Raw genomic sequence first — 23551 nt, forward strand, 5'->3', positions numbered from 1 at the left:
AGAGCTATCGGGTCTTGTAGCAGCCACAGAAATTATGGTTGGGAACTTCTTTGAAGTGCCCTTTCAGCAGATGCTGACAATCCCTGACCTTGAGTGTCAATAGACTAGGCTCTAGGTGGTCTTAGCAAAGCTAAAGAATTCACATGTGCTGTGGTTATCTCAATTTTCTTTATAGTCTCTAACAATTTTTCTATTGGATCTTGGCTTTCAGGTTATTTCAGAGCAGTTTCATTTCCCACGGAATGTGTTCGAGTTGACTGTCTATTACAGCATGCATTCATGATTAGTTTGCAACTGGATATTTTCATATTTTCTTTTTTTTTCATATTTCAGATACAGCGCGGAAACAGGCCTTTTCGGCCCACCAAGTCCACACCGCCCAGCGATCCCCGCACATTAACACTATCCTACACACATTCGGGACAATTTTTACATTTACCCAGTCAATTAACCTACATGGCTGTTCTCTTTAAACCAGTCCTGATCTTCTCCGATAGAGAAGCCAAGAGCCTCTTCACAGGTGCTAATTCTGATGGACTTTAGGGCAATCCACTATGGTTCTGCTTTATAGGGGTCATCAGCTTCTATGCAAGACTCTGTTTGATTTTAGCTTTTTATGCAGTGTTCTTAAGAATTGCATGGTTGATTTTCTTGTGGTAGCCTCTGTTTCTCCTGGTTTTGTGGACAGGTTGATGGTGATAACACTGGATTAGATGCTGGTAAGCTTAACAGTCTTGTGCGTCTCATGGTTGTTATGAATATACATACATGCCATATGTTGTCTAGCTCAAGTCATGGCATGATGTACTCGTGTCACTGTTAGGTTTTGTCTAAGTGGTAAGAGGGTTCCCACCTTCTGTTTCCTTGTCCATTCCCATTATCAATTCTCTATTTCTGATTCTCCTCCCCTTCAGTGTCCATCTATTCCATCCATTTCCAACTCTCCCTTGCACCTTGTCGTTTGTCCCTTCCTTTCCCTGCTCCACTTGTTGCCCTCCTCTGACGCTCTGCTGTCCCCTTTCTGCACCTGCTCTGCTCTTTCCTCTCGCCATCTACATAGGCAAAATCTCAACTGACTTTGCCCACATGCCCCTTTGTCCTTCTCTTGCTCCTTTCCCTCTGTCTTGATTTCCCTGCACTCTTATGCCTCCACCTTACCACACTCTCTAGCAGTCAGCTGCTTGGTCACTCTAAAGAGAAGCCTTCCTCTGGATGAGTGTCTGACATTCCCATCAGTCACATTACCTCGCTTGTGGGCACCTTGTGCTTGGCACCATCTTATACTTCCTAGTATCCCTATTCAAGTTCTAAAACTGGGCAAGGGAGTTTCAAATTGGAAATTGGCCAACGCAGTGGTGCCTTTGCTATTGCAGCTATCTCATAGATCTAGCAATTCTGTCCTCTAATGTTGTCTGTATGGAGTTTGAATGTTCTTATGACTAGAGGGGTTTCTTCCAGCAGCTTTAGTTCCCTCCCATATTGAATCAGAATCAGAATTACCTTTATTGTCATCCAAAAAAAACAAGTCTTTTGGACGAGATTTCGTCACCCACAGTCCAACAATAAGAGCAATAGATTAATTAGATATTGTACGTGTTATCAGTTAGAAAAGTTGGGTTAATAAAGACTCCTTAGCATGGAATTGTCAAAGGGTGACTGTGTCTAACTTGCTTAGTGTATTAGCAAAATAACTGACAGTACTGTTAATTAAAGAAATATTTTAAAAATAAAAATATATGGTGCTGAATGTACAAAGGCAATTTAGTTGGGCTCCACAGCAGGAGTATCCACATTGCGAACATTGGAATCTGTGTAGGAAGGAACTGCTAATGCTCGAAGGGCCGAATGGCCTCCTGCACCTATTTTCTATGCTGGTTTAAACTGAAGATAGACACAAAAAGCTGGAGACAAGCCAAGAGCTTAGAACAATTTACATCTCTCATGTTGAAACAAATCTCGCCCATTCTAAAAAGCCAATTCATCCTCAAATAAGTAATTTTGCAACCAGTGAAGACGTGCTGCATCCAGATGCTGAATCGTCCCCAGCATTTAGATGAGGGCCTAGAGGAAATCCTAAATGTTGTTGGGGTTTCTATCAACTTCTTAGCAGAATGCGATAGTCACTCATGGAACAATGTTTTGGAAGATCTCTGACATTTGTTGTTGTTCGTCCTTCGGGTTGGAAGATGACCATGACTTCACTTTCAGTTGGAGGATTGGTGACTGTGGGTCCGGAAGTGACTGGTGAGGCCAATCCAGGCCCGGAAAGCACGCCCACACGTAGGACACAAGTCGATGGGTGCTGCAGTGGAAGTGGAGGTAGCCCGGGCCTTGCGCACGGTGCGTTTCCTCTGGGCCTCTGCAGTGCGTCTGTTCTCTGCTGCACGGGCTCCTGTGGTGAGCTTGCTACGCCAGGTTGGACGGTCCAGAGCAAGAAACTCCCAAGTACTGAGGTTGATGTCCAAGTCTTTGAGGGACACTTTGAGGCAGTCCTTAAACCGTTTTTTCTGTCCTCCTACTGAGCGCTTGCCCTGACACAGTTCTCCATACAGAAGCGATCTATCGGCCATATCTTGAGCTGTGAAATGTTGTTTTTTGGATAGGTCACTTTCACTAACTGTGGTGTTGTGTTTTCCTTTAAGTGGTTAGAGACTTTTTCCACACTTTTCTTGGAGTTCATTTTCAATAAAGAGAAACTAGGATTTCCATCCTATTTCTGTTACCACTGAAATGGATGGGTCAATTCATGTTGATTTTAAACTGAAATCATTTTTGGTGCATTCGTTTTCTGGCTTTGATATTGTACTTTGTGAGACTTTGGGGACCTATGTAAAAATTACACTCTCTTGGTAATGTGTTACATTCTATGTAATAGATTTATTGATTTACATTGATATGTAATACCTATATTAAATAACTTTAGTTTAAGCAGAAGCATTATTCAGTTCTCAGTTATTTAACTGTGCAAAGGTATTTATTCACAAAATGCTGGAGTAACTCAGCAGGTCAGGCAGCATCTCGGGAGAGAAGGAATGGGTGACGTTTCGGGTCGAGACCCTTCTTCAGTCTGAAGAAGGAATGGGTGACGTTTCGGGTCGAGACCCTTCTTCAGTCTGAAGAAGGGTCTCGACCCGAAACGTCACCCATTCCTTCTCTCCCGAGATGCTGCCTGACCTGCTGAGTTACTCCAGCATTTTGTGAATAAATACCTTCGATTTGTACCAGCATCTGCAGTTATTTTAATAGACAATAGACAATAGGTGCAGGAGTAGGCCATTCAGCCCTTCGAGCCAGCACCGCCATTCAATGCGATCATGGCTGATCACTCTCAATCAGTACCCCGTTCCTGCCTTCTCCCCATACCCCCTCACTCCGCTATCCTTAAGAGCTCTATCCAGCTCTCTCTTGAAAGCATCCAACGAACTGGCCTCCACTGCCTTCTGAGGCAGAGAATTCCACACCTTCACCACTCTCTGACTGAAAAAGTTCTTCCTCATCTCCGTTCTAAATGGCCTACCCCTTATTCTTAAACTGTGGCCCCTTGTTCTGGACTACCCCAACATTGGGAACATGTTTCCTGCCTCTAATGTGTCCAATCCCCTAATTATCTTATACGTTTCAATAAGATCCCCCCCTCATCCTTCTAAATTCCAGTGTATACAAGCCCAATCGCTCCAGCCTTTCAACATACGACAGTCCCGCCATTCCGGGAATTAACCTAGTGAACCTACGCTGCACGCCCTCCATAGCAAGAATATCCTTCCTCAAATTTGTAGACCAAAACTGCACACAGTACTCCAGGTGCGGTCATCTTGTTCTTTAAGCTTAACTATTTGTGAGTTAGGTGGGTTAAGAGGTGGAGATAAGGCTTCTCCATTTGATCAATTCACAATGAGTGAAAGGTTATCAGGATGTTATTTTTAATGAATCTGAATTCTGGTTGAAGCTTATCCACTCCTCCTTTATCTGCAACGGTAGAATCGGGAATTTGATCACCTCATGATCGTACAAATCCTTGCTACTTTGCACCAAGGTTAAAAATGACCGTCAAACACTTGGGAACAAGACTTGATGTAAATCAGAGGTTGCATTGCGCATTTACTCAAAAATGCGGCTATGCTTAAATGCGTAACTAATAAGCCAATAAATTGAGGCAAGAGTGCTCTCGCCACCCCTTTTTACTATTAATATTCCAAATACTAAATAATGACACCCCTCCAAACTCATTTGCAGCAGTGGAATTGCATTTTAGTTTGTCGTGCAGGAGGTGGCTTCCTGCCTTCCATTCTTCTGGGGTTTTTTTTCCCCCCAACTTTTATTTAAAGCAACAAAGACAGAACAAAAGATTACTCCTGCATTTTTTCCAATGGATTCTTCCTTATATTCTCCCTTGTCCTTGCCAACTTGGCGAGATTTCGCTTTGCGCTCCTTCTTTCGATCCGTATCCAGCTTTAGCCTGGTAATCACTACCTTGCTGGGATGAATGCCAACGTGAACTGTGGTACCATTGGCCTTTTCACGCTGTACGCGCTCAATATAGATGACATATTTCTTCCTTGTGTTGGTGAATTTTCATTGAAGCAGTGTACTTTGATCCCGTTTCCTTGTTCTTTCCCTATTTTCTATTGCATTATTCTCTTTTGAAGTAATTCATATGGTAAGCAATGCTTTCATTCTAGTCTGTTTGTCTTTTACAGGAAACTCAAAACTATGAGGAGTCCACAGATGAATCAGAGGTAAATTAAATTTGGCAATTCTGTTATTTCAATACAAGCCTATCCTGCATGTTTGTTCTAGTAATAGTGCTACACAACTCTACTGCTGACATGTTGCCGCAGCGGTAGTTACTGGCTTACAGCGCCAGGGACCCGGGTTCAATTCTGACTACGGTTGCTCTCTGTATGGAGTTTGTACATTCTCCCCGTGACCTGCGCGGGTTTTCTCTGAGATCTTCGGTTTCCTCCCACACTCCCACAGAGAGGGGATCTTATCGAAACGTATAAGATTATTAAGGGGTTGGACACGTTAGAGGCAGGAAACATGTTCCCAATGTTGGGGGAGTCCAGAACCAGGGGCCACAGTTTAAGAATAAGGGGTAGGCCATTTAGAACGGAGATGAGGACAAACTTTTTCAGTCAGAGAGTTGTGAATCTGTGGAATTCTCTGCCTCAGAAGGCAGTGGAGGCCAATTCTCTGAATGCATTCGAGAGAGAGCTAGATAGAGCTCTTAAGGATAGCGGAGTCAGGGGGTATGGGGAGAAGGCAGGAACGGGGTACTGATTGAGAATGATCAGCCATGATCACATTGAATGGCAGTGCTGGCTCGAAGGGCCGAAGGGCCTCCTCCTGCACCTATAGTCTATTGTCTATAAATTTATGCTAGGTCTCTGAGGGGAAAAAATGGCCTTTGACCTGAAATCTTACTTTTCCCTTTCCCGTATTTTTTTTCTCTTTCTATTTTAGATTTCCAGTATCTGCAGTTGCCGGTTTCATTAACTACCGTGGTCATTTTTGAAGTACTGTAAAATAATCTTTTGCATCCAAGTGAAAGAATAGACTTCTCATCCAAAGAACAGCATCACTCCATAGTTGGAGTCCCTCAGTCAACAGAGATTTTTGAGCCCCAGTCTATGGAGAGGGTCTTCAACACGTAATCTCTGATTCACAGGTTCCAATCACAAGTGATCCTGTAAGAAATGAGACCTAAATAATGGTGGGTTAGTTGGTTCAATAATTCTCATGGCTTGCGGTTCATGCCAACTGATGATTATTGGACATCTTGTTTGAGGTGTAATGTACATTTTTTTCACAGTTACCTTCTTGGTAAGGTTTTCCATTTTGTGTTAAGGGAGGTGATTGTTTTGTGGTAAGCTAAATTGATGAAAAGTGCGTGGAAATATCACGGAGTTGTTGTCGTTTAGTTTAGAGATACAGTGCGGAAACAGGCCCTTCTGCCCACCGAGTCCTCGCTGACCAGCGATCCCTGCACTTTAACACTATCCTACACATACTAGGGGCAATTTACATTTATACCAAGCCAATTCATCTACAAACCTGTACGTTTGTGGAGTGTAGGAGGAGTCCGAAGATCTTGGAGAAAACCCATGCAGGTCACGGGGAGAACGTACAAACTCCATACTGACAAGTACACCTAGTCAGGATTGAACCCGTGTCTCTGGCGCTGTAAGACAATAACTCTACCGCTGCGCCACCGGACTGCCCAGCATTTGTGTGGTCATTTTTCACATGCACAGGTTTAAATTATGAAATCTACATTTGTTTTTTAAATACTTCAAGAATATCACGTAACATGGAGGTTAATGGCTTGTTTTATAAAAGATGTGTATGGCTGTAACAAACACGGGCATGCATCACAGTACAAGATACAAACTGCTTGGACGTTTAAGTGGAGATCATTGGAAAGAATGCCGCTGTTTTGTATGAATAGCTAATGCCAACTAGAATAAAATACCAAGTTGATATTTGGGGTCTGGCACAGACCAGCCAGATAGCTTGTTACTTATGACATTAGAAGGATAAAAGAGAATTAAAGCTGCTAGTATTACTCGGAGATTAAGGTCAATTCCATATAAAGTAGGAAAAATCTTGCCAATGGAGCTTGACTCTTCCAAATTCCAGCTTCTTTCTACATTTTGGTATTCTGACGTTCTCCAGACATTTTTCACTGGGAATGGATGAATAAAAATTACAGTAGTAAAAAAAAAAGTGATTGAGATGTCAGGAGAAAATTAGAAAAGGACATGGAATTATGTGCAAGGTATGTTAGTTTGGTGATACAGCACAGGAAAAGGACCTTCGGCCCACCGAGTCCGTGACGATCAGCGATCCCTGTACTCTAACACTATCCTACACACTAGGGACAATTTACAATCTTTGCTGAAGCCAATTAACCTACAAACCTGTATGTCTTTAGAGTTTGGGGGGAAATCAAAGAATTATATCATTTGATATATGACATGTATTCACCGATTAGCCACTTCATTATGACCACTGACAGGAGAAGTGAATAACATTGATTATCTTGTCACAATGACACTTGTCAAGGGAGGGGGGGGGGGATATATTAGGCAGCAAGTGAACAGTCAGTTCTTGAAGTTGATGTGTTGGATGCAGGAGAAATGGGCAGGAGTAAAGACCTGATCGACTTTGACAAGGGCCAAATTGTTATGGCCAGACGACTGGGTCAGAGCATCTCTGAAACGGCAAGGCTTGTGTGGTGCTCCCGGTCAGCAGTGGTGAGTACCTAGCGACAGTGGTCCGAGGAGGGGCAAACCACAAACCAGCGACACGGTGTTGGACGGCCAAGGCTCATCGATGCGTGAGGGCAATGATGGCTATCCCGTCTGGTCTGAACTGACAGATGATCTACTGTGGCACAAGTAACAGAAAATTTTAATGGTGGTCATGGGAGGGATGTGTCACCATACACAGTGCATCGCACCCTGCTGCGTATGGGACTGCACATGGAGGACCAACAGCGTATTAGGCAGGTGATCATCATGTTTTGGCTTATCAGGTCATAATGTTTTGGCTGATCAGTGTACATCATATTCATGAAAGGAACATATGAATTGTTCAAAACTTTTCACGTATAAAGGGTAATCTGCTCTCTATCTCAGCTACTTAAGATATAACATTTCTTGGCCTGATAACCTTTAGATCAGGTATCTAATGCTCAATTTCAGTCTGTGGTCACTTTTAGCCCTCTTCTGTTGCCTGAGCTGCAATTGCCATTGGCCTGTTCACTTTCAATCTCAGCCAAACCTCGCGCCCACCTGATCCCAACACTGCCCAGCTTATCGTCTTCCCCTGCCCCACGACTCCCACAGTTATCTTCATGGAATTTCTGAAATCCTCGGCAATGCCAGTGGGGCTTGTTAAATGCAAGCTGCTCAGGAGCATTGTGTTCAATTCCAGGAAACCTTGGGTGTTTTTATAAATCAGTTTTTATAAATCAACGTGGTTCAACACATTTGATAAATTGCTGCACACACCTCCATTGCACACTAATGATCGATAATTTTGAGACTTTAATTAATAAGTGGGTGTAGGTAAGAGTGTATGGTAGTTGATGAATGACTAATTCATTAAAGAAGGGGATGTTGAGTGGGACCCTTCGTGTTTGTGAAAGAAAGCCCTCTCTTGATGCACCTAGCATTGCAGTCTCAATGCAAATCACATCGGTAACCTGACCACTGTAGACTGGAATGTATTTAGAAAAAGGATTTTATAGATGCAAAATAACCCAGAACAGAGAAAGAATATGTGAAATGCATAACGATCATTGAGTAATAATAACAGGAGATTCAAATACCCCAAACAACCTGACAAGAGGAGGGAACATAAAAGTAGAGTGAATCGAATTTTGTATAATGTGTGCCAATTACTTTCTTACCGTGTGTTTTGAAAGTTCCATGTGAGTAATACTACAGGATCTAATAAGGGGAGATGAACTAATATGATGGGGGATGAACTAATATGAACTAATATGCATCTGTGGAATTCTCTGCCTCAGAAGGCAGTGGAGGCCAATTCTCTGAATGCATTCAAGAGAGAGCTGGATAGAGCTCTTAAGGATAGCGGAGTCAGGGGGTACGGGGAGAAGGCAGGAACGGGGTACTGATTGGGAATGATCAGCCATGATCACATTGAATGGCGGTGCTGGCTCGAAGGGCCGAATGGCCTCCTCCTGCACCTATTGTCTATGAAGAGAAGTAAGTGTAGAGGAACAGCATGACAAGAGCGACCATAACGGAATATACTTTACGGTTAAAATTGAGAATGCCTAAGTAGGAAACATGCAAGGAAAAGGGGAAAATGTATGATTTTAGGGAGTTGAGAATGGGATTAGGGAAAATAAAATTGAAAATGATTCAAATTCACAAAGACTGAATGACAATCAGTCCACAGATAAGTACAAACATGAGTGGATGGATGTTAGAGGACAATAAAGGTAATATGGAAGTATTGATAAAGAACATGCAAATTCACTGATGATACTGGCAAAGGTGAAGAAAATAGTTCCTTTGTTCCTAGTTTCAGAACAGAGGAATGTGATATTTGATGAATTAATTAATCTTAAAAGAATAAAATCCCTGATCTGGATAGATTGCATCTATGCTTATTGAAAGGAGGCGTGGAAGTGATAGCAGAGGCATTACATAAAAATTCATTGGAAAGAGACACAGTGTAAGAGGACTGGCGGGCAGCTAATGGGATTCTTGTATTTAAAAAGAATGATAGAACAAATCCTGGCAGCTATGGACAAGTCAGCTTAATGTCAGTGGTTGGAAAGATAATCCTTTCTCAAGATGTAATAGAAAAACATTTAGAAACTAAAAATAAAATGGTCAGCATTGATTTTCAAAAAGGGGAAGGTTCCATCAACTTTATTGAATTTCTTAAAGAAATAACAGGGAGGATAAAGGGAATGTCACAACCGTATTATATATGAAATCTTAAAAGCATTGTACAACATGACTAAGATCAGAAAATGTGGTGTCAGGGGCAAGTTGTAGAATAGGCAGCAAGTTGGTTATAAACCCAAACAGAAGAGAGGACTAGGTTAAAAAAGACTAGGTGTTCTTTTTAGTTGGTATTCCACATGTATCGGTACCAGGTTCAAAATTTTATCAAGCAATTTGGGATATGAAATGAAAAATATAATTTCAAACTTTACGGATGAGAGAGTCTTTGGGATGTAGTGCAAATACCTGAATGCATTAAAAAACACATAGGTGGGCACGTAATTGGTAGGGCAGGAAGAGGTCAAATGCTGATGGAAAAATAAGTGTCATACTAGAGTAGAGGAGGTGGGGGGTCTTGGGGTCTTTGTTTAATAATTCACAAATACTAAAAGTAGTGACACAGATTAATAATACATTTTTTTTACATAGAAGAAAAGCATCGGACGTCATTACCGGGGGATAGGTTTGTTCACCTCGTTAATCTGTGTCACTACTTGATTAGATTAGATCAGCTAGATTAGACTTTACTGGAGCTTTGCAAATACTTTTAATTTTTATGTTACTATAGAAATAGTTAGCCTGCGACTATTTTTGGTTTGAACTGCCGCGGGGAAGCTGGAGTGTTCTGCCACACCCGAGACCTGCTGTGTGTTGGCTCTTCCTGTGCTCGTGCACACTGGCAATTGTGAAATAAATGTGTTGGGATGAGGCTTGAAGATTGGTGGAGTGGATTAGATTTAAAGGGTTATGGGTATGGGCTAGATTAAAGCGAGAGTGAAGTTAGAATGGATATTTTTGAAGGCAGGGATAGATAGATTCTTCATTAGTACAGATGTCAGGGTTTATGGGGAGTAGGCAGGAGATTAGGGTTAAGAGGGAGAGATAGATCAGCCATGATTGAATGGCCGGAGTAGCCTTGATGGGCCGATGGGCCAATTCTGCTCCCATCACTTCTGACCTCATGAAGTGATGAAGATTGTGTGGTGGACATTTAGAGTGGGCTGAGGAGTGGGCTGGCCGGGGCAAGGTTCTAAAAGTAAACCTAGCAATTATAGACCTGTTAGTTTGACGTCTGTGGTGGGAAAATTAATGGAAAAGATACTTAGTGACAATATATATAATCACATGGATAAACAAGGCCTGTTTAGAAACAGTCAACATGGATTTGTGCCTGGAAGGTCATGTTTGACTAATCTTCTTGAATTTTTTGAAGAGGTTACCAGGGAAATTGATAAGGGCAAGGCTGTGGATGTTGTCTATATGGACTTCAGTAAGGCATTTGACAAGGTTCCACATGGAAGGTTGATTAAGAAGGTTGAATCGTTGGGTATTAATAGTGAGGTTGCAAGATGGATTCAACAATGGCTGAATGGGAGATACCAGAGGGTAATGGTTGACAACTGTATGTCAGGTTGGAGGCCAGTGTCTAGTGGAGTACCCCAAGGATCTGTGTTGGGTCCACTGTTGTTTGTCATTTACATTAATGATCTGGATGATGGTGTGGCAAATTGGATTAGTAAGTATGCAGATGATACTAAGATAGGTGGTGTAGTTAATAATGAAGTAGATTTTCAAAGTCTACAGAGAGACTTGGGCCTTTTGAAAGGGTGGGCTGAAAGATGGCAGATGGAGTTTAATGCTGATAAGTGTGAGGTGCTGCATTTTGGTAGGACAAATCAAAATAGGACGTACAGGGTAAATGGTAGGGAATTGAGGAATGCAGTGGAACAGAGGGATCTGGGAATAACTGCATTGTTCCCTGAAGGTGGAATCTCATGTGGATAGGGTGGTGAAGAAGGCGTTTGGTATGCTTGCCTTTATAAATCAGAGCATCGAATATAGAAGTTGGGATGTAATGTTGAAATTGTACAGGGCATTGGTGAGGCCGAATCTGGAGTATGGTGTGCAGTTCTGGTCGCCAAATTATAGGAAGGATGTCGACAAAATGGAGAGGGTACAGAGGAGATTTACTAGAATGTTGCCTGGGTTTCAGCACTTAAGCTACAGAGAGAGGTTGAACAGGTTGGGTCTTTATTCTTTGGAGCGTAGAAGGTTGAGGGGGGACTTGATAGAGGTTTTTAAAATTTTAAGAGGGTCGGACAGAGTTGACGTGGGTAGGCTTTTCCCTTTGAGAGTGGGGAAGATTCCAACAAGGGGACATAACTTCAGAATTAAGGGACAAAAGTTTAGGGGTAACATGAGGGGTAACTTCTTTACTCAGAGGGTGGTGGCTGTGTGGAATGAGCTTCCGGTGGAAGTGGTGGAGGCAGGCTCGATTTTATTATTTAAGAGTAAATTGGATAGGTATATGGATGGGAGGGGATTGGAGGGTTATGGTCTGAGAGCAGGTAGATGAGACTAGGTCAGAGAAAGTGGTCGGCGTGGACTGGTAGGGCCGAACGGGCCTGTTTCCGTGCTGTAATTGTTATATGGTTATATGGTTATTGATTTGGTCTGATTGTCATTCCGAGTCAGCATGGATTTACGAAGGGGAAATCATGCTTGACAAATCTACTGACATTTTTTGAGGATGTAACTAGGAAAATTGACAGGGGAGAATCAGTGGATGTGGTGTACCTCGACTTTCAGAAAGCCTTCGACAAGGTCCCACATAGGAGATTAGTGGGCAAAATTAGGGCACATGGTATTGGGGGTAGGGTACTGACATGGATAGATAATTGGTTGACAGACAGAAAGCAAAGAGTGGGGATAAATGGGTCCCTTTCGGAATGGCAGGCAGTGACCAGTGGGGTACCGCAAGGTTTGGTGCTGGGACCCCAGCTATTTACGATATACATTAATGACTTAGACGAAGGGATTAAAAGTACCATTAGCAAATTTGCAGATGATACTAAGCTGGGGGGTAGTGTGAATTGTGAGGAAGATGCAATAAGGCTGCAGGTGTGAGTGGGCGGATACATGGCAGATGCAGTTTAATGTAGGTAAGTGTGAGGTTATTCACTTTGGAAGTAAGAATAGAAAGGCAGATTATTATCTGAATGGTGTCAAGTTAGGAGGAGGGGGAGTTCAACGAGATCTGGGTGTCCTAGTGCATCAGTCAATGAAAGGAAGCATGCAGGTACAGCAGGCAGTGAAGAAAGCCAATGGAATGTTGGCCTTCGTAACAAGAGGAGTTGAGTATAGGAGCAAAGAGGTCCTTCTACAGTTGTACCGGGCCCTGGTGAGACCGCACCTGGAGTACTGTGTGCAGTTTTGGCCTCCAAATTTGAGGAAGGATATTCTTGCTATGGAGGGCGTGCAGCGTAGGTTCACTAGGTTAATTCCCGGAATGGCGGGACTGTCGTATGTTGAAAGGCTGGAGCGATTGGGCTTGTATACACTGGAATTTAGAAGGATGAGGGGGGATCTTATTGAAACATATAAGATAATTAGGGGATTGGACACATTAGAGGCAGGAAACATGTTCCCAATGTTGGGGGAGTCCAGAACAAGGGGCCACAGTTTAAGAATAAGGGGTAGGCCATTTAGAACGGAGATGAGGAAGAACTTTTTCAGACAGAGAGTGGTGAAGGTGTGGAATTCTCTGCCTCAGATGGCAGTGGAGGCCAGTTCGTTGGATGCTTTCAAGAGAGAGCTGGATAGAGCTCTTAAGGATAGCGGAGTGAGGGGGTATGGGGAGAAGGCAGGAACGGGGTACTGATTGAGAGTGATCAGCCATGATCGCATTGAATGGCGGTGCTGGCTCGAAGGGCTGAATGGCCTCCTCCTGCACCTATTGTCTATTGTCTATTGTCAGACTGAGTAGGGATTAGTGAAAGAGCTACAGTTGAAGGGACAGTAGAGGAATGGAGGGAGTTTCAGAGAGAGAATGGTGTCGGGGTGAAGACTGGGAAGAATATCAGGCACATGGTTCAGGAATCTTGGAATATTCTCACGCATGCTCATATGGCATTACAGTGAGGTCACAGTTTAAGATTAAGGGATAGGTCATTTAGAATGGAGATGGGGAAAAACTTTTTTTCTCAGAGTTGTGAATCTGGAATTCTCTGCCTCAGAAGGCAGTGGAGGCCAATTCTCTGGATGCTTTCAAGGGACAGTTAGATAGAGTTAAAGATAGTGGAGTTAAGGCTTATGGGGAGAAGGCAGGAACAGGGTACTGATTGTGGATGATCAGCCATGATCACAGTGAATGGCGATGCTGGCTCGAAGGGCCGAATGGCTTACTCCTGCACCTATTGTCTATTGCCTTTTGAGAGGAGTGGTGGGGTTGATTGGGAGCACTGGATCATTCCTGTGACTTAGTGAAGTTACTCTACAATGCGAAGGTATTACAAAATGCTGGAGTAACTCAGCAGGTCAGGCAGCATCTAGGAGAGAGGGAATGAGTGACGTTTCGGGTCGAAACCCTTCTTCAGACTGAATTACTCTACAAATTTGTGTTGGGGTTTTCCAAAGTTGAGGAGACCTCATTGTGAACACCAAATGCACTATATTGGATTGTAGGAAGTGCAAGTGAGTCATTACTTCACATGGAAAAGCTATTTGGATCTGTGGATGGTGGGAAGGGAAGAAGTGAAAGGACATGTTTTTTCTATTGTATGGGGATGTCATTAGAAGAGGAGTAGTTGGTTGTTTTTTTTATTGTGTCATCACACAACCGTTTGCCAATAGCGAGCAAATTTTAGTGTCATGTAGTTGGCCTCTGCACGATCCTTTACAGTGCACGTGTCATGCAGCAGGTCACAGCTCAGGAGATGTTTCTTAGTCTGAAGGCCCCGTCCACACTCGCAGTCTGCCGCATCTTCAGTGTATCCCCACTTCAGCATGTTCGATTTGCTCCTCCCCACGCCTGTCCGCAGTCTGTTGAGACTGCGCCAGATTATCCACAGATTATCCAACCTGGTGGGAGTTTCTCAGAGGGACCGATTGCCATGTGAATGTCTTCCGGAGATTTCCCTAGTCTCTCTTCCTAGAGTTTGGTTGGTTGGTTTGGAAGGGCAGACCAGGGAGCAATTTCATTGAACTGTTGAAACTAGATGGGAGGGGAATACACATCTGATTCTTGTTAGTGCTGCTGGAAATTCTGGAGAATGATCCACTGAGTGCAGAGGCTGTTGGGGTGAAAGGTAAGGATTCGGGGAGCCCTGATTTTATTTTGTCCAATTGGGGAAGTCATGAGAGCAGAGGTGTGGGTTATGAGATGTAATCAAGAAATGGTCGATGGGAAGCCATGATTTAGGAAGATGGAAAACATTGCCGAGACACCTGCTTTGGAGCAAATGTGATGAAATGCTGATGACACTGGTGGTGGGCCTGATCTCTGATAACGATGAGAAGGCCTACCGGGAGGAGGTGACTGATCTGGCACTCTGGTGTCAGGACAACAGCCTCCTCTTGAATGTCACAAAAACTAAGGAGCTGATTGTAGACTTTAGAAGGGCTCAGCATCCGAGGACGTACACGCCACTGGAGTTACCACCTCAGACAGTTGAGGAAATTTAGAGTCTCTCTGAGGATCCTTCAGTGCTTCTACTCTGGGGCTGTAGAGAGCATCTTGTCCGGGAACGTCACAATCTGGTTTGGGAACAGCTCTGCCCAAGACAGGAAGGCCCTGCGGAGAGTAGTGCGTTCGGCTGAACGCACCATGGGAACTGCACTCGCCCCCCCTGCAGGACCTATACATCAGGAGGTGCAGATCCAGAGCCAGCAACATTATGGGGGACCCCTACCACCCCAGCAACGGACTGTTCCAGCTGCTACGGTCAGGCAAACGCCTCCGCTGTCACGCTGTGAAAACAGAGAGGATGAGACGGAGTTTCGTCCCACAGGCCATCACAACTGTTAACTCTCATCACCAGGGACTAATTTAATTTACTGTATTCATTTATTTTTTGTATTACATTTTTTTTTTTCTATTCTGTTTTGTAGTTCAGCACAATCCGCTTTCATTTCACTGCACATCTTGTATATGTATGTGACAAATAAACTTGACTTGACTTGACTTGAAGAATGGTCTTGACTTGACTTAAAGAAAAAGCTTTGGAGCCCTTATATGTGACAGGGTGGGGGAGAGGTCCGTCCAGATAGTTGTGGGAGTCTGAGAGCTTGCAATGGATATTTGCAGCTAGCCTATTCCCTGAGATAAAGTCATCCAGAAAGGAGAAGGAAGAGTCGAAGATGTATCATGTGAAGGTGAGGGCAGGGTGGAAATCGCCAGTAAAAGGTATGAACCTTTTTGGGTTTTATATCTGAATGCTGGAAGCAGCACCAATGCAGTCAATGAGCAAAACCGCATTGAAGCAGTGGGACAGAGTAGAACTAAAACAAAGACTATTCCATGTATCACATAAAAAGACAGGCGTATCCCTGTGAGTGCCCCCAACTCTACTTACAGTAGCTGTGGTCACAGATAGCTCAGCGAGTGATCAAGCCTTTATTCACTGACGACGAATAGCACCAGTGATTTGTTTTGGTTTTCTCATGGGCTTCAGCCGCACAGTTGCGTTTTGAGCTAGTGAAGCCAAACAAGGCTCAGCACTAAATTAAAATTCTGCAGATGCTGGAAATCTGAAATAAACACAGGAAATCTGGAAACACACAGCAAATCAGTCACATTTGTCAAAAGAGGTACGATATAAGTTTTGGTCTGAGTCCCTTTGTCGGAATTGGGAAAGAGGGTTCTGATGGAGTGCCTTGGACCCAGCAGTTTCTGTTTTTGAAGGCTGGGCACCATTTGATGTCACTTAACATGAAAGCAAGTTCTCTTATAGCACATCACAAGCAGGCAGGCTGATGCCTGCAACAACTCTGCCTTATACTCTGACCTGATAGCGGCCCTCCAGGCCCAATGGTTTCAGCCCTGATGGGATGAGGGAGAAAGTGGGGGTCGGGGAATGATCAGTAAATAAACTGACACCAGGAATATTTTGTTAATCCTTTTGGGATAGTGGTCTTACAATTATTAAACCATTATGGCACAAAAGTTGTTTCCATTCCTAGTGGAATCCAAAACTGGGAACCACAAGTGAAAGATAGCACTCCAAATCTAGGGAGAAATTAAAAGAAACCTTACCCAAAGAGTGGTAAAATATGGACCTTGCTACCACATGGAGTAGTTGTGGTAAATTTTATGTTTGCATTAATGGGGAAATTGGATAAAAATATGAGAGGCAGAAATAATAGGGTTGTGATAAAAGATTTGTCGGGGGCTTGCATGTAATATAAATATTGATATATATCGGTTGAGGTGAGACCTGTTTGCATGCTGTGACTATTTAATACAATACATTAAATGCAGCCTGTTCCAATAGTGTGCTATTCAACGTGTAGACAAATGAATAATAGGGATTCAACCTCTGATGATGAGAAACTTCAATACTGATCTGAGTGGCACAGAGATCTAGAATTTTCTGGGGGGTAAGGTTGACATGGAGGGAGGGTAACTCTAAGGGCTCATAATCAAGATTATGCAGTTTGAATCTGCAACCTTCGGACTTCAAGGAAGCAGCTAAATAAGAGCTCCACATAATTAAATGCAAGTGGAATTTGTTCAGTACTTATTGGAGCTGCATTACCTCAGGAGACCAATTGTATTGCAACTTGCCATTGCAAGTGTTCTTTGGTTGAGGCAAATCAAATTTATGATGTGTCAGAAGAAGCTGCAGATGCTGCTTTAAACCGATGATGGACACAAAGGCTGGAGTAACTCATTGATCAGGCAGCATCTCCGGAGAAAATGCTGTTTCTAGTTGAGACCTTTCTTCAGACTGAGAGTCAGGGGGAAGGAAAACATGAGATACTGATGGTGATATATATAGAGAGAGAATAGAACAAATTAATGAGAGCCATGCAAAAAGTAATGATGCTCAAGGAAATTTGGAACCGACAATGGTCCATTGTTGGCTGTGGGCTAGCTGATAACAAGTTACACAGACTCGGTGAAACTCAACAGGGCAAAAGTGAAACCAGTATGAGGACGAGGATGGGGGAGGGGCGGAGAGAGAGAGGTGATGCAAGGGTTACTTGAAGTTAGAGGTATCAATGTTCATACCGCTGGGTTGTAAGTTGCCCCAAGCGAAATATGAGGTGCTGTTCCTCCAATTTGCCTTTGGCCTCACTCTGACAATGGACAGAAAGGTCAGTATGGGAATGAGGAGGGGAGTTAAAGTGCTTGGCAACCAGGAGATCACGTAGGCCAAGGCAGACTGATCGAAGTTGTTCAGCGCAACGATTGCCCAGTCTGTGCTTGCTCCAGCCAATATATAGGAGTTTACACCTATTAATTAATAAAAGTTTTTTTTTAGATAATTGTCATGTGCATCTTATTAGAAACCAGTGTTTCAGAACTTAGTTATTTAGTTTTAGAATGTTCTGTCATGCTTATCATGTAACTTGGCATTGTATTTGTTTGTATTAAGAAATTGTGCTCTTGGCAATAACTTGGTTGTCACATCAAGTGGTCCCCTGTGCTGAGGACAGCTTGCTTCCACACCTGTTCTGTTTAGTTATGAGATGGCTGAAGAAGTCAGCGCAGAACTTGCAGACTGTCTCCTGTTGTTTATCACTCGATCTTCATATGCTCTGCCAAAGGGACTCGCTGCTCAATACCTTCCCAGGTTTCCCCTCCTCCATTTGAAATGATTAGACTCCTGGGATTCCCAAAATTAATAAGGGCGCAGATCGAACACCGATTTTCCGGCACCATCGATTCCAGAGCCTTTCTGGATTATCCGTTTTCCAGACCAACGGAGATCACGTGATAATTAAACGCCAAAACAGCCCTGGCCCACGAATGACACCCCTCCCGTTCTCTAAAGCACCATGGGAGGCAGTGGTGAATCTTATCATCATCTTTGTCTTCACTAAGAGGAGGTTTCCAACACATGGAAAGTAATCCATGACATTTGGGGCTCGTCATGGACTTTAATTGCACAGCAGGGGCAGGTTGATAGATGATTGTTGTCTTAAGAGTGTTTAGTGACGACCTGCCCTTTCAAATACTTCAGTGAATGAGCCAACAATGAACTTGGGATCATCTTCCCAGGGGGTACACATCTGCTTATTATACCTCAATGACTGAAGTGCTTGATATCTAGCCTCCAACAAGCTCTCCACTGGAATGGTATTAATCCGTGGGGCAAATAGGACTCTTGAATTTTTGCCTTCTCTCCAGAATATTGATTGTATCCCAACCTTGAAATCCTTAACCTTAACAAAAACAATACAAGTCTAACTATATGAGAGTCAATAAACAGATTTTACTATCGTCTTGTCGCTAAGATTAATGTCAACTATTGTTCTGCAAAACCGTCTGGAGAGGTGGGTTAGTTTAATTTAGTAACCAAATGAAAAATCTCTTTTGGTCCACCACAAATTATTAATTGAGGCTATCAAACCAGATTGCTGAGTTCTTCATTCAAGCATTACGATCTAAATTTTGTTTTTTAAACAAAAACTAAACACGAGACTAGTAGAATTCGGTACAAAAAAAAGCTGAAAAAACTGCTAGAAGAACTCAGTAGGTCAAGCTGCACCTGCGGGGGCAAAGGGATAGTTGATTGTTTGGATCAGGAGGACTGTGTTTGGAGGGAAGATAGCCAGTATGTAGAAGTGAGAGGAAGGAGTGAGATAAAAGCCAGAAAGTGGAACCAAATGAGGGGTGTAGGAAAATAACTGCAGATGCTGGTAGAAATCAAAGGTATTTATTCATAAAATGGAGTAACTCAGCAGGTCAGGCAGCATCTCAGGAGAGAAGGAATGGGCGTCGTTTTGGGTCGAGACCCTTCTTCAGACGAGGGGTGTGATAGGTAGGGGAAACATAAGTAAAAAGTTGCTTGGAGTCAGATGGAGTCGGGGTGGGGGGTGGTGTACAGTAGAGATATACGTTGATAGGTGATCGTTGGAACCAGATAAAGGAGAGGTATGGGCAGATGGAAACCAGTGGGAGAGGGAAAAGGAAAGATGAACCAAGGTAGAAGAAACCTAGATAGACAGACACATGGGTGAGGGCCAAGTTGAACCATGCAAGGGAAGGCAACGAGTCCAAACAGTGAGAAGGTGAGCAGTTTATTGAGAAGATGAACAAAGGGAGAGACTTCTGGTGGGAGTGGGAAAGGTACACGAGGGATTACATGGAGCAAGTCGCCCAAAACCGGAAAGCTTGATGTGTACACCATGTGCACACACCACGGGTTACCCAAGCTAAACACTAGGTGTCATACCTTCAACATGAAGAGCTCCATGGGCAGGTAGGTCGCTAAGAATGAGAAGGGGAGTTAAAATGACCTGGAAATGGATGCTCAAGATGGCTCTTGCGATCCAAGCGCAGATGCTCTGTAAACCAATCGCCTAGTCTACTAGCAGTTTGTGTTTTTGCTCTAGATTCCAGCCTTTGCAGTTGCTTGTGTCTCCAGTAGAATTCAATAATGTCTGATCGTATGAAATAGAACAAATTAAAATTATCATTGCCTCAGTAGCACACGGTTTATTTTTCTGGCGTCCAGAGATGCCTTTTTTCTTCTTGTATCTGGCCGGCCTGTCTTTCTGCCCATGTTTTCATTCTGCTACAAGTCAAAACTTATTACTGGTTGCACAAGGTTTCCATAGAAACGCAACTAACTGTCATTTGAACTCAGAACATTAGTGGTTATATTTGTTGATTTATTAAATTATTAAAATTTAACAAAATTATTGATTTTCTTTTTATTTAAGCCAAAGAGTTTCTTCAGGTCACTCTTAAAGAGCAAAGCTTTCTGACACCTGCTTCTGAGGCATGGGAACCAGTATCATTAATATTTTCTAGATAAATGAGGACATTGTAAGTAATCAGAAAATTTACTGTAAAATGATTTGTGCAAAGTCGCTGCATATTTTTGGAAAGCTATTATGTTCACATGTAATAATGGATTTCATTATTATTGAATATCATTGTTTGGAGTTCTTATTATTCACCACCATTTTAAGGCAGAGACTTGAATCTTGGTGTGCTTGGAGACGATTTAATTTAGTTTTGAGATACAGTGTGGAAACAGGCCTTTCAGCCCACTGAGTCCACACCGACCAACGATCGCCCACGCACTAGTTCTATCTTAAACACTAGAGCCAATTTAACAGAAGCCAATCTACCTATGAACCTGCGCATCTTTGGAACGTGGGAGGTAACCGGAGCTCCCAGAGTAAACCCATGCGGTCACGGGCAACGTACAAACTCTGTACAGACAATACCTGTGGTCAGGATCGAGCCCAGGTCTCTGGTGCTGTAAGACAGTAATTCTACTGCTGCGTCACTGTGCTGCCCCAACTGTTTAAAATGTGCTATCACCTCGTGTGTGAAGCGTTTCAACGTTATTTTTAATTTTACTTCCCTTGGTTTATTCCTTGGATCCAGGAATATAAGTGGTTCGTTCCATACTGTCTCCTGTAGAGACAAATGCAGGAAAAGCAAGAAGTTATTGAAATCCTCAGCAGGGTGGGTAGCATATGTGAGAAAATATATAATCTACATTTCAAATCTATGACCCCTCCCCATCAGAGCTGAGAAGAGTGAAAGCAAATTAGACTAAGTGACAGAGAAGGTTTATTTTCATTTACTGTTGGAAACAAGTGAATCTGAAGTCCTTCATTTGTAGGGAGGCCAGGAAGAGGTGGGAGGAGGGGGCAGGAGTAGGTACGGTGGGGACACTAAAATGGTGGTGGAGGCATTGCCGTGTGAGAGAGCCTAGGAGCATGTTGATTATCCATGTGATTGTAGGAGAGGCCTGACGTTGCTGTTTCTGTAACAGCAATTTGCTGAGAATTTTAATTTTATTTTACATAAAGAGACAATAGGTGAAGGAGTAGGCCATTCGGCCCTTCGAGCCAGCACCACCATTTAATGCGATCATGGCTGATCATTCTTAATCAGTCCCCCCGTTCCTGCCTTCTCCCCACACCCCCTGACTCCGCTATCCTTAAGAGCTCTATCTAGCTCTCTCTTGAATGCATTCAGAGAATTGGCCTCCACTGCCTTCTGAGGCAGAGAATTCCACAGACTTACAACTCTCCGACTGAAAAAGTTGATAAATCAATCTGATAAATCAAAAGTGAAATTTATAATTTGGAAATTCCTGTTTTTATTTTACTGAGTTGCACCAACATTATGCTCTGTTATTTGTTACAACTCATTTCATCTTGCTATATCAGCTTATCCTTATTTGATATTTTATGTGTTTACTTACCTAACATATCCTTTCATACATGTGAGCAATTTGCCCACAACAAAAAACAAGGTGCTGTGGATGTTGTCTATATGGACTTTAGTAAGGCATTTGACAAGGTTCCACATGGTAGGTTGATTAAGAAGGTTAAATCGTTGGGTATTAATAGTGAGGTTGCAAGATGGATTCAACAATGGCTGAATGGGAGATACCAGAGGGTAATGGTTGACAACTGTATGTCAGGTTGGAGGCCAGTGTCTAGTGGAGTACCCCAAGGATCTGTGTTGGGTCCACTGTTGTTTGTCATTTACATTAATGATCTGGATGGTGGTGTGGCAAATTGGATTAGTAAATATGCAGATGATACTAAGATAGGTGGTGTAATTAATAATGAAGTAGAGTTTCAAAGTCTACAGAGAGACTTGGGCCTTTTGGAAGGGTGGGCTGAAAGATGGCAGATGGAGTTTAATGCTGATAAGTGTGAGGTGCTGCATTTTGGTAGGACAAATCAAAATAGGACGTACAGGGTAAATGGTAGGGAATTGAGGAATGCAGTGGAACAGAGGGATCTGGGAATAACTGCATTGTTCCCTGAAGGTGGAATCTCATGTGAATAGGGTGGTGAAGAAGGCATTTGGTATGCTTGCCTTTATAAATCAGAGCATCGAATATAGAAGTTGGGATGTAATGTTAAAATTGTACAGGGCATTGGTGAGGCAGAATCTGGAGTATGGTGTGCAGTTCTGGTCGCCAAATTATAGGAAGGATGTCGACAAAATGGAGAGGGTACAGAGGAGATTTACTAGAATGTTGCCTGGGTTTCAGCACTTAAGCTACAGAGAGAGGTTGAACAGGTTGGGTCTTTATTCTTTGGAGCGTAGAAGGTTGAGGGGGGACTTGATAGAGGTTTTTAAAATTTTAAGAGAGACGGACAGAGTTGACGTGGGTAGGCTTTTCCCCTTGAGAGTGGGGAAGATTCCAACAAGGGGACATAACTTTAGAATTGAGGGACAAATGTTTAGGGGTAACATGAGGGGTAATTTCTTTACTCAGAGGGTGGTGGCTGTATGGAATGGGCTTCCGGTGGAAGTGGTGGAGGCAGGCTCGATTTTATTATTTAAGAGTAAATTGGATAGGTATATGGATGAGAGGGGATTGGAGGGTTATGGTCTGAGAGCAGGTAGATGAGACTAGGTCAGAGAGAGTCGTCGGCGTGGACTGGTAGGGCCGAACAGGCCTGTTTCCGCGCTGTAGTTGTTATATGGTTATATGGTTAGTTTAGTGTAGAAATATAGCGCGGAAACAGGCCCTTCGGCCCACCAGGTCCGCGCCGACAAGCAATCCCCGTATATTAATGCACGAGGGGCAATTTTTATATTTACCAAGCCAATTAACCTACATACCTGTACACCTTTGGAATGTGGGAGGAAACCGAAGATCTCGGAGAAAACCCGGGCAGGTCACGGGGAGAACGTACAAACTCCATAAAGACAGCACCCGTAGTCTGGATCGAACCCGGGTCTCCAGTACTGGAAGCGCTGGAAGGCAGCAACTCTACCGTTGCTGCTGGAGGAACTCAGCGGGTCGAGCAGCCTTTATGGGTGAAAAAGAATTGTAGGCGTTTCAGATTAAGACCCTGCAAGAAGGAAAATGGCCAGTATAAAAAGCAGAGGAGTGTGGGAGTGGTTAGAGACAGTCGAGTGAGTCGATAATAAACAATATGCTGGAGGAACAGCGGATCAGGCAGCATCTGTTGATAGGTTGCAGCAGACAAAGAGAAGAAAGAAAGATAGAATAAGCCAGGTGCGGGAGGTGTGGGGGGAGGAAAGGGAAGGTGAAGTTGGAGACAGCACTGGAGGGGGATTTGTGGGGGCACAAGGCCTGCCACTTCTGGAATCTGATTAAAAA

At 43.3% G+C, this 23551-nt stretch overlaps 1 protein-coding gene across 2 annotated transcripts in view; it reads left to right on the forward strand.

Moving 5' to 3' along the window:
• The window catches only part of vps41 (VPS41 subunit of HOPS complex), a 160189-nt gene that overhangs the window by 2692 nt on the left and 133946 nt on the right, over positions 1–23551 (forward strand). For both annotated transcript variants that reach the window (XM_078398325.1, XM_078398326.1), the window contains exon 2: positions 4698–4736. In XM_078398325.1, coding sequence (XP_078254451.1) covers positions 4698–4736 — 39 coding nt within the window. The remainder of the gene's footprint in view (positions 1–4697; positions 4737–23551) is intronic.

The sequence above is a fragment of the Rhinoraja longicauda genome, chromosome 4 (genome assembly GCF_053455715.1).
Source record: "Rhinoraja longicauda isolate Sanriku21f chromosome 4, sRhiLon1.1, whole genome shotgun sequence".
NCBI classification, from domain to species: domain Eukaryota; kingdom Metazoa; phylum Chordata; class Chondrichthyes; order Rajiformes; family Arhynchobatidae; genus Rhinoraja; species Rhinoraja longicauda.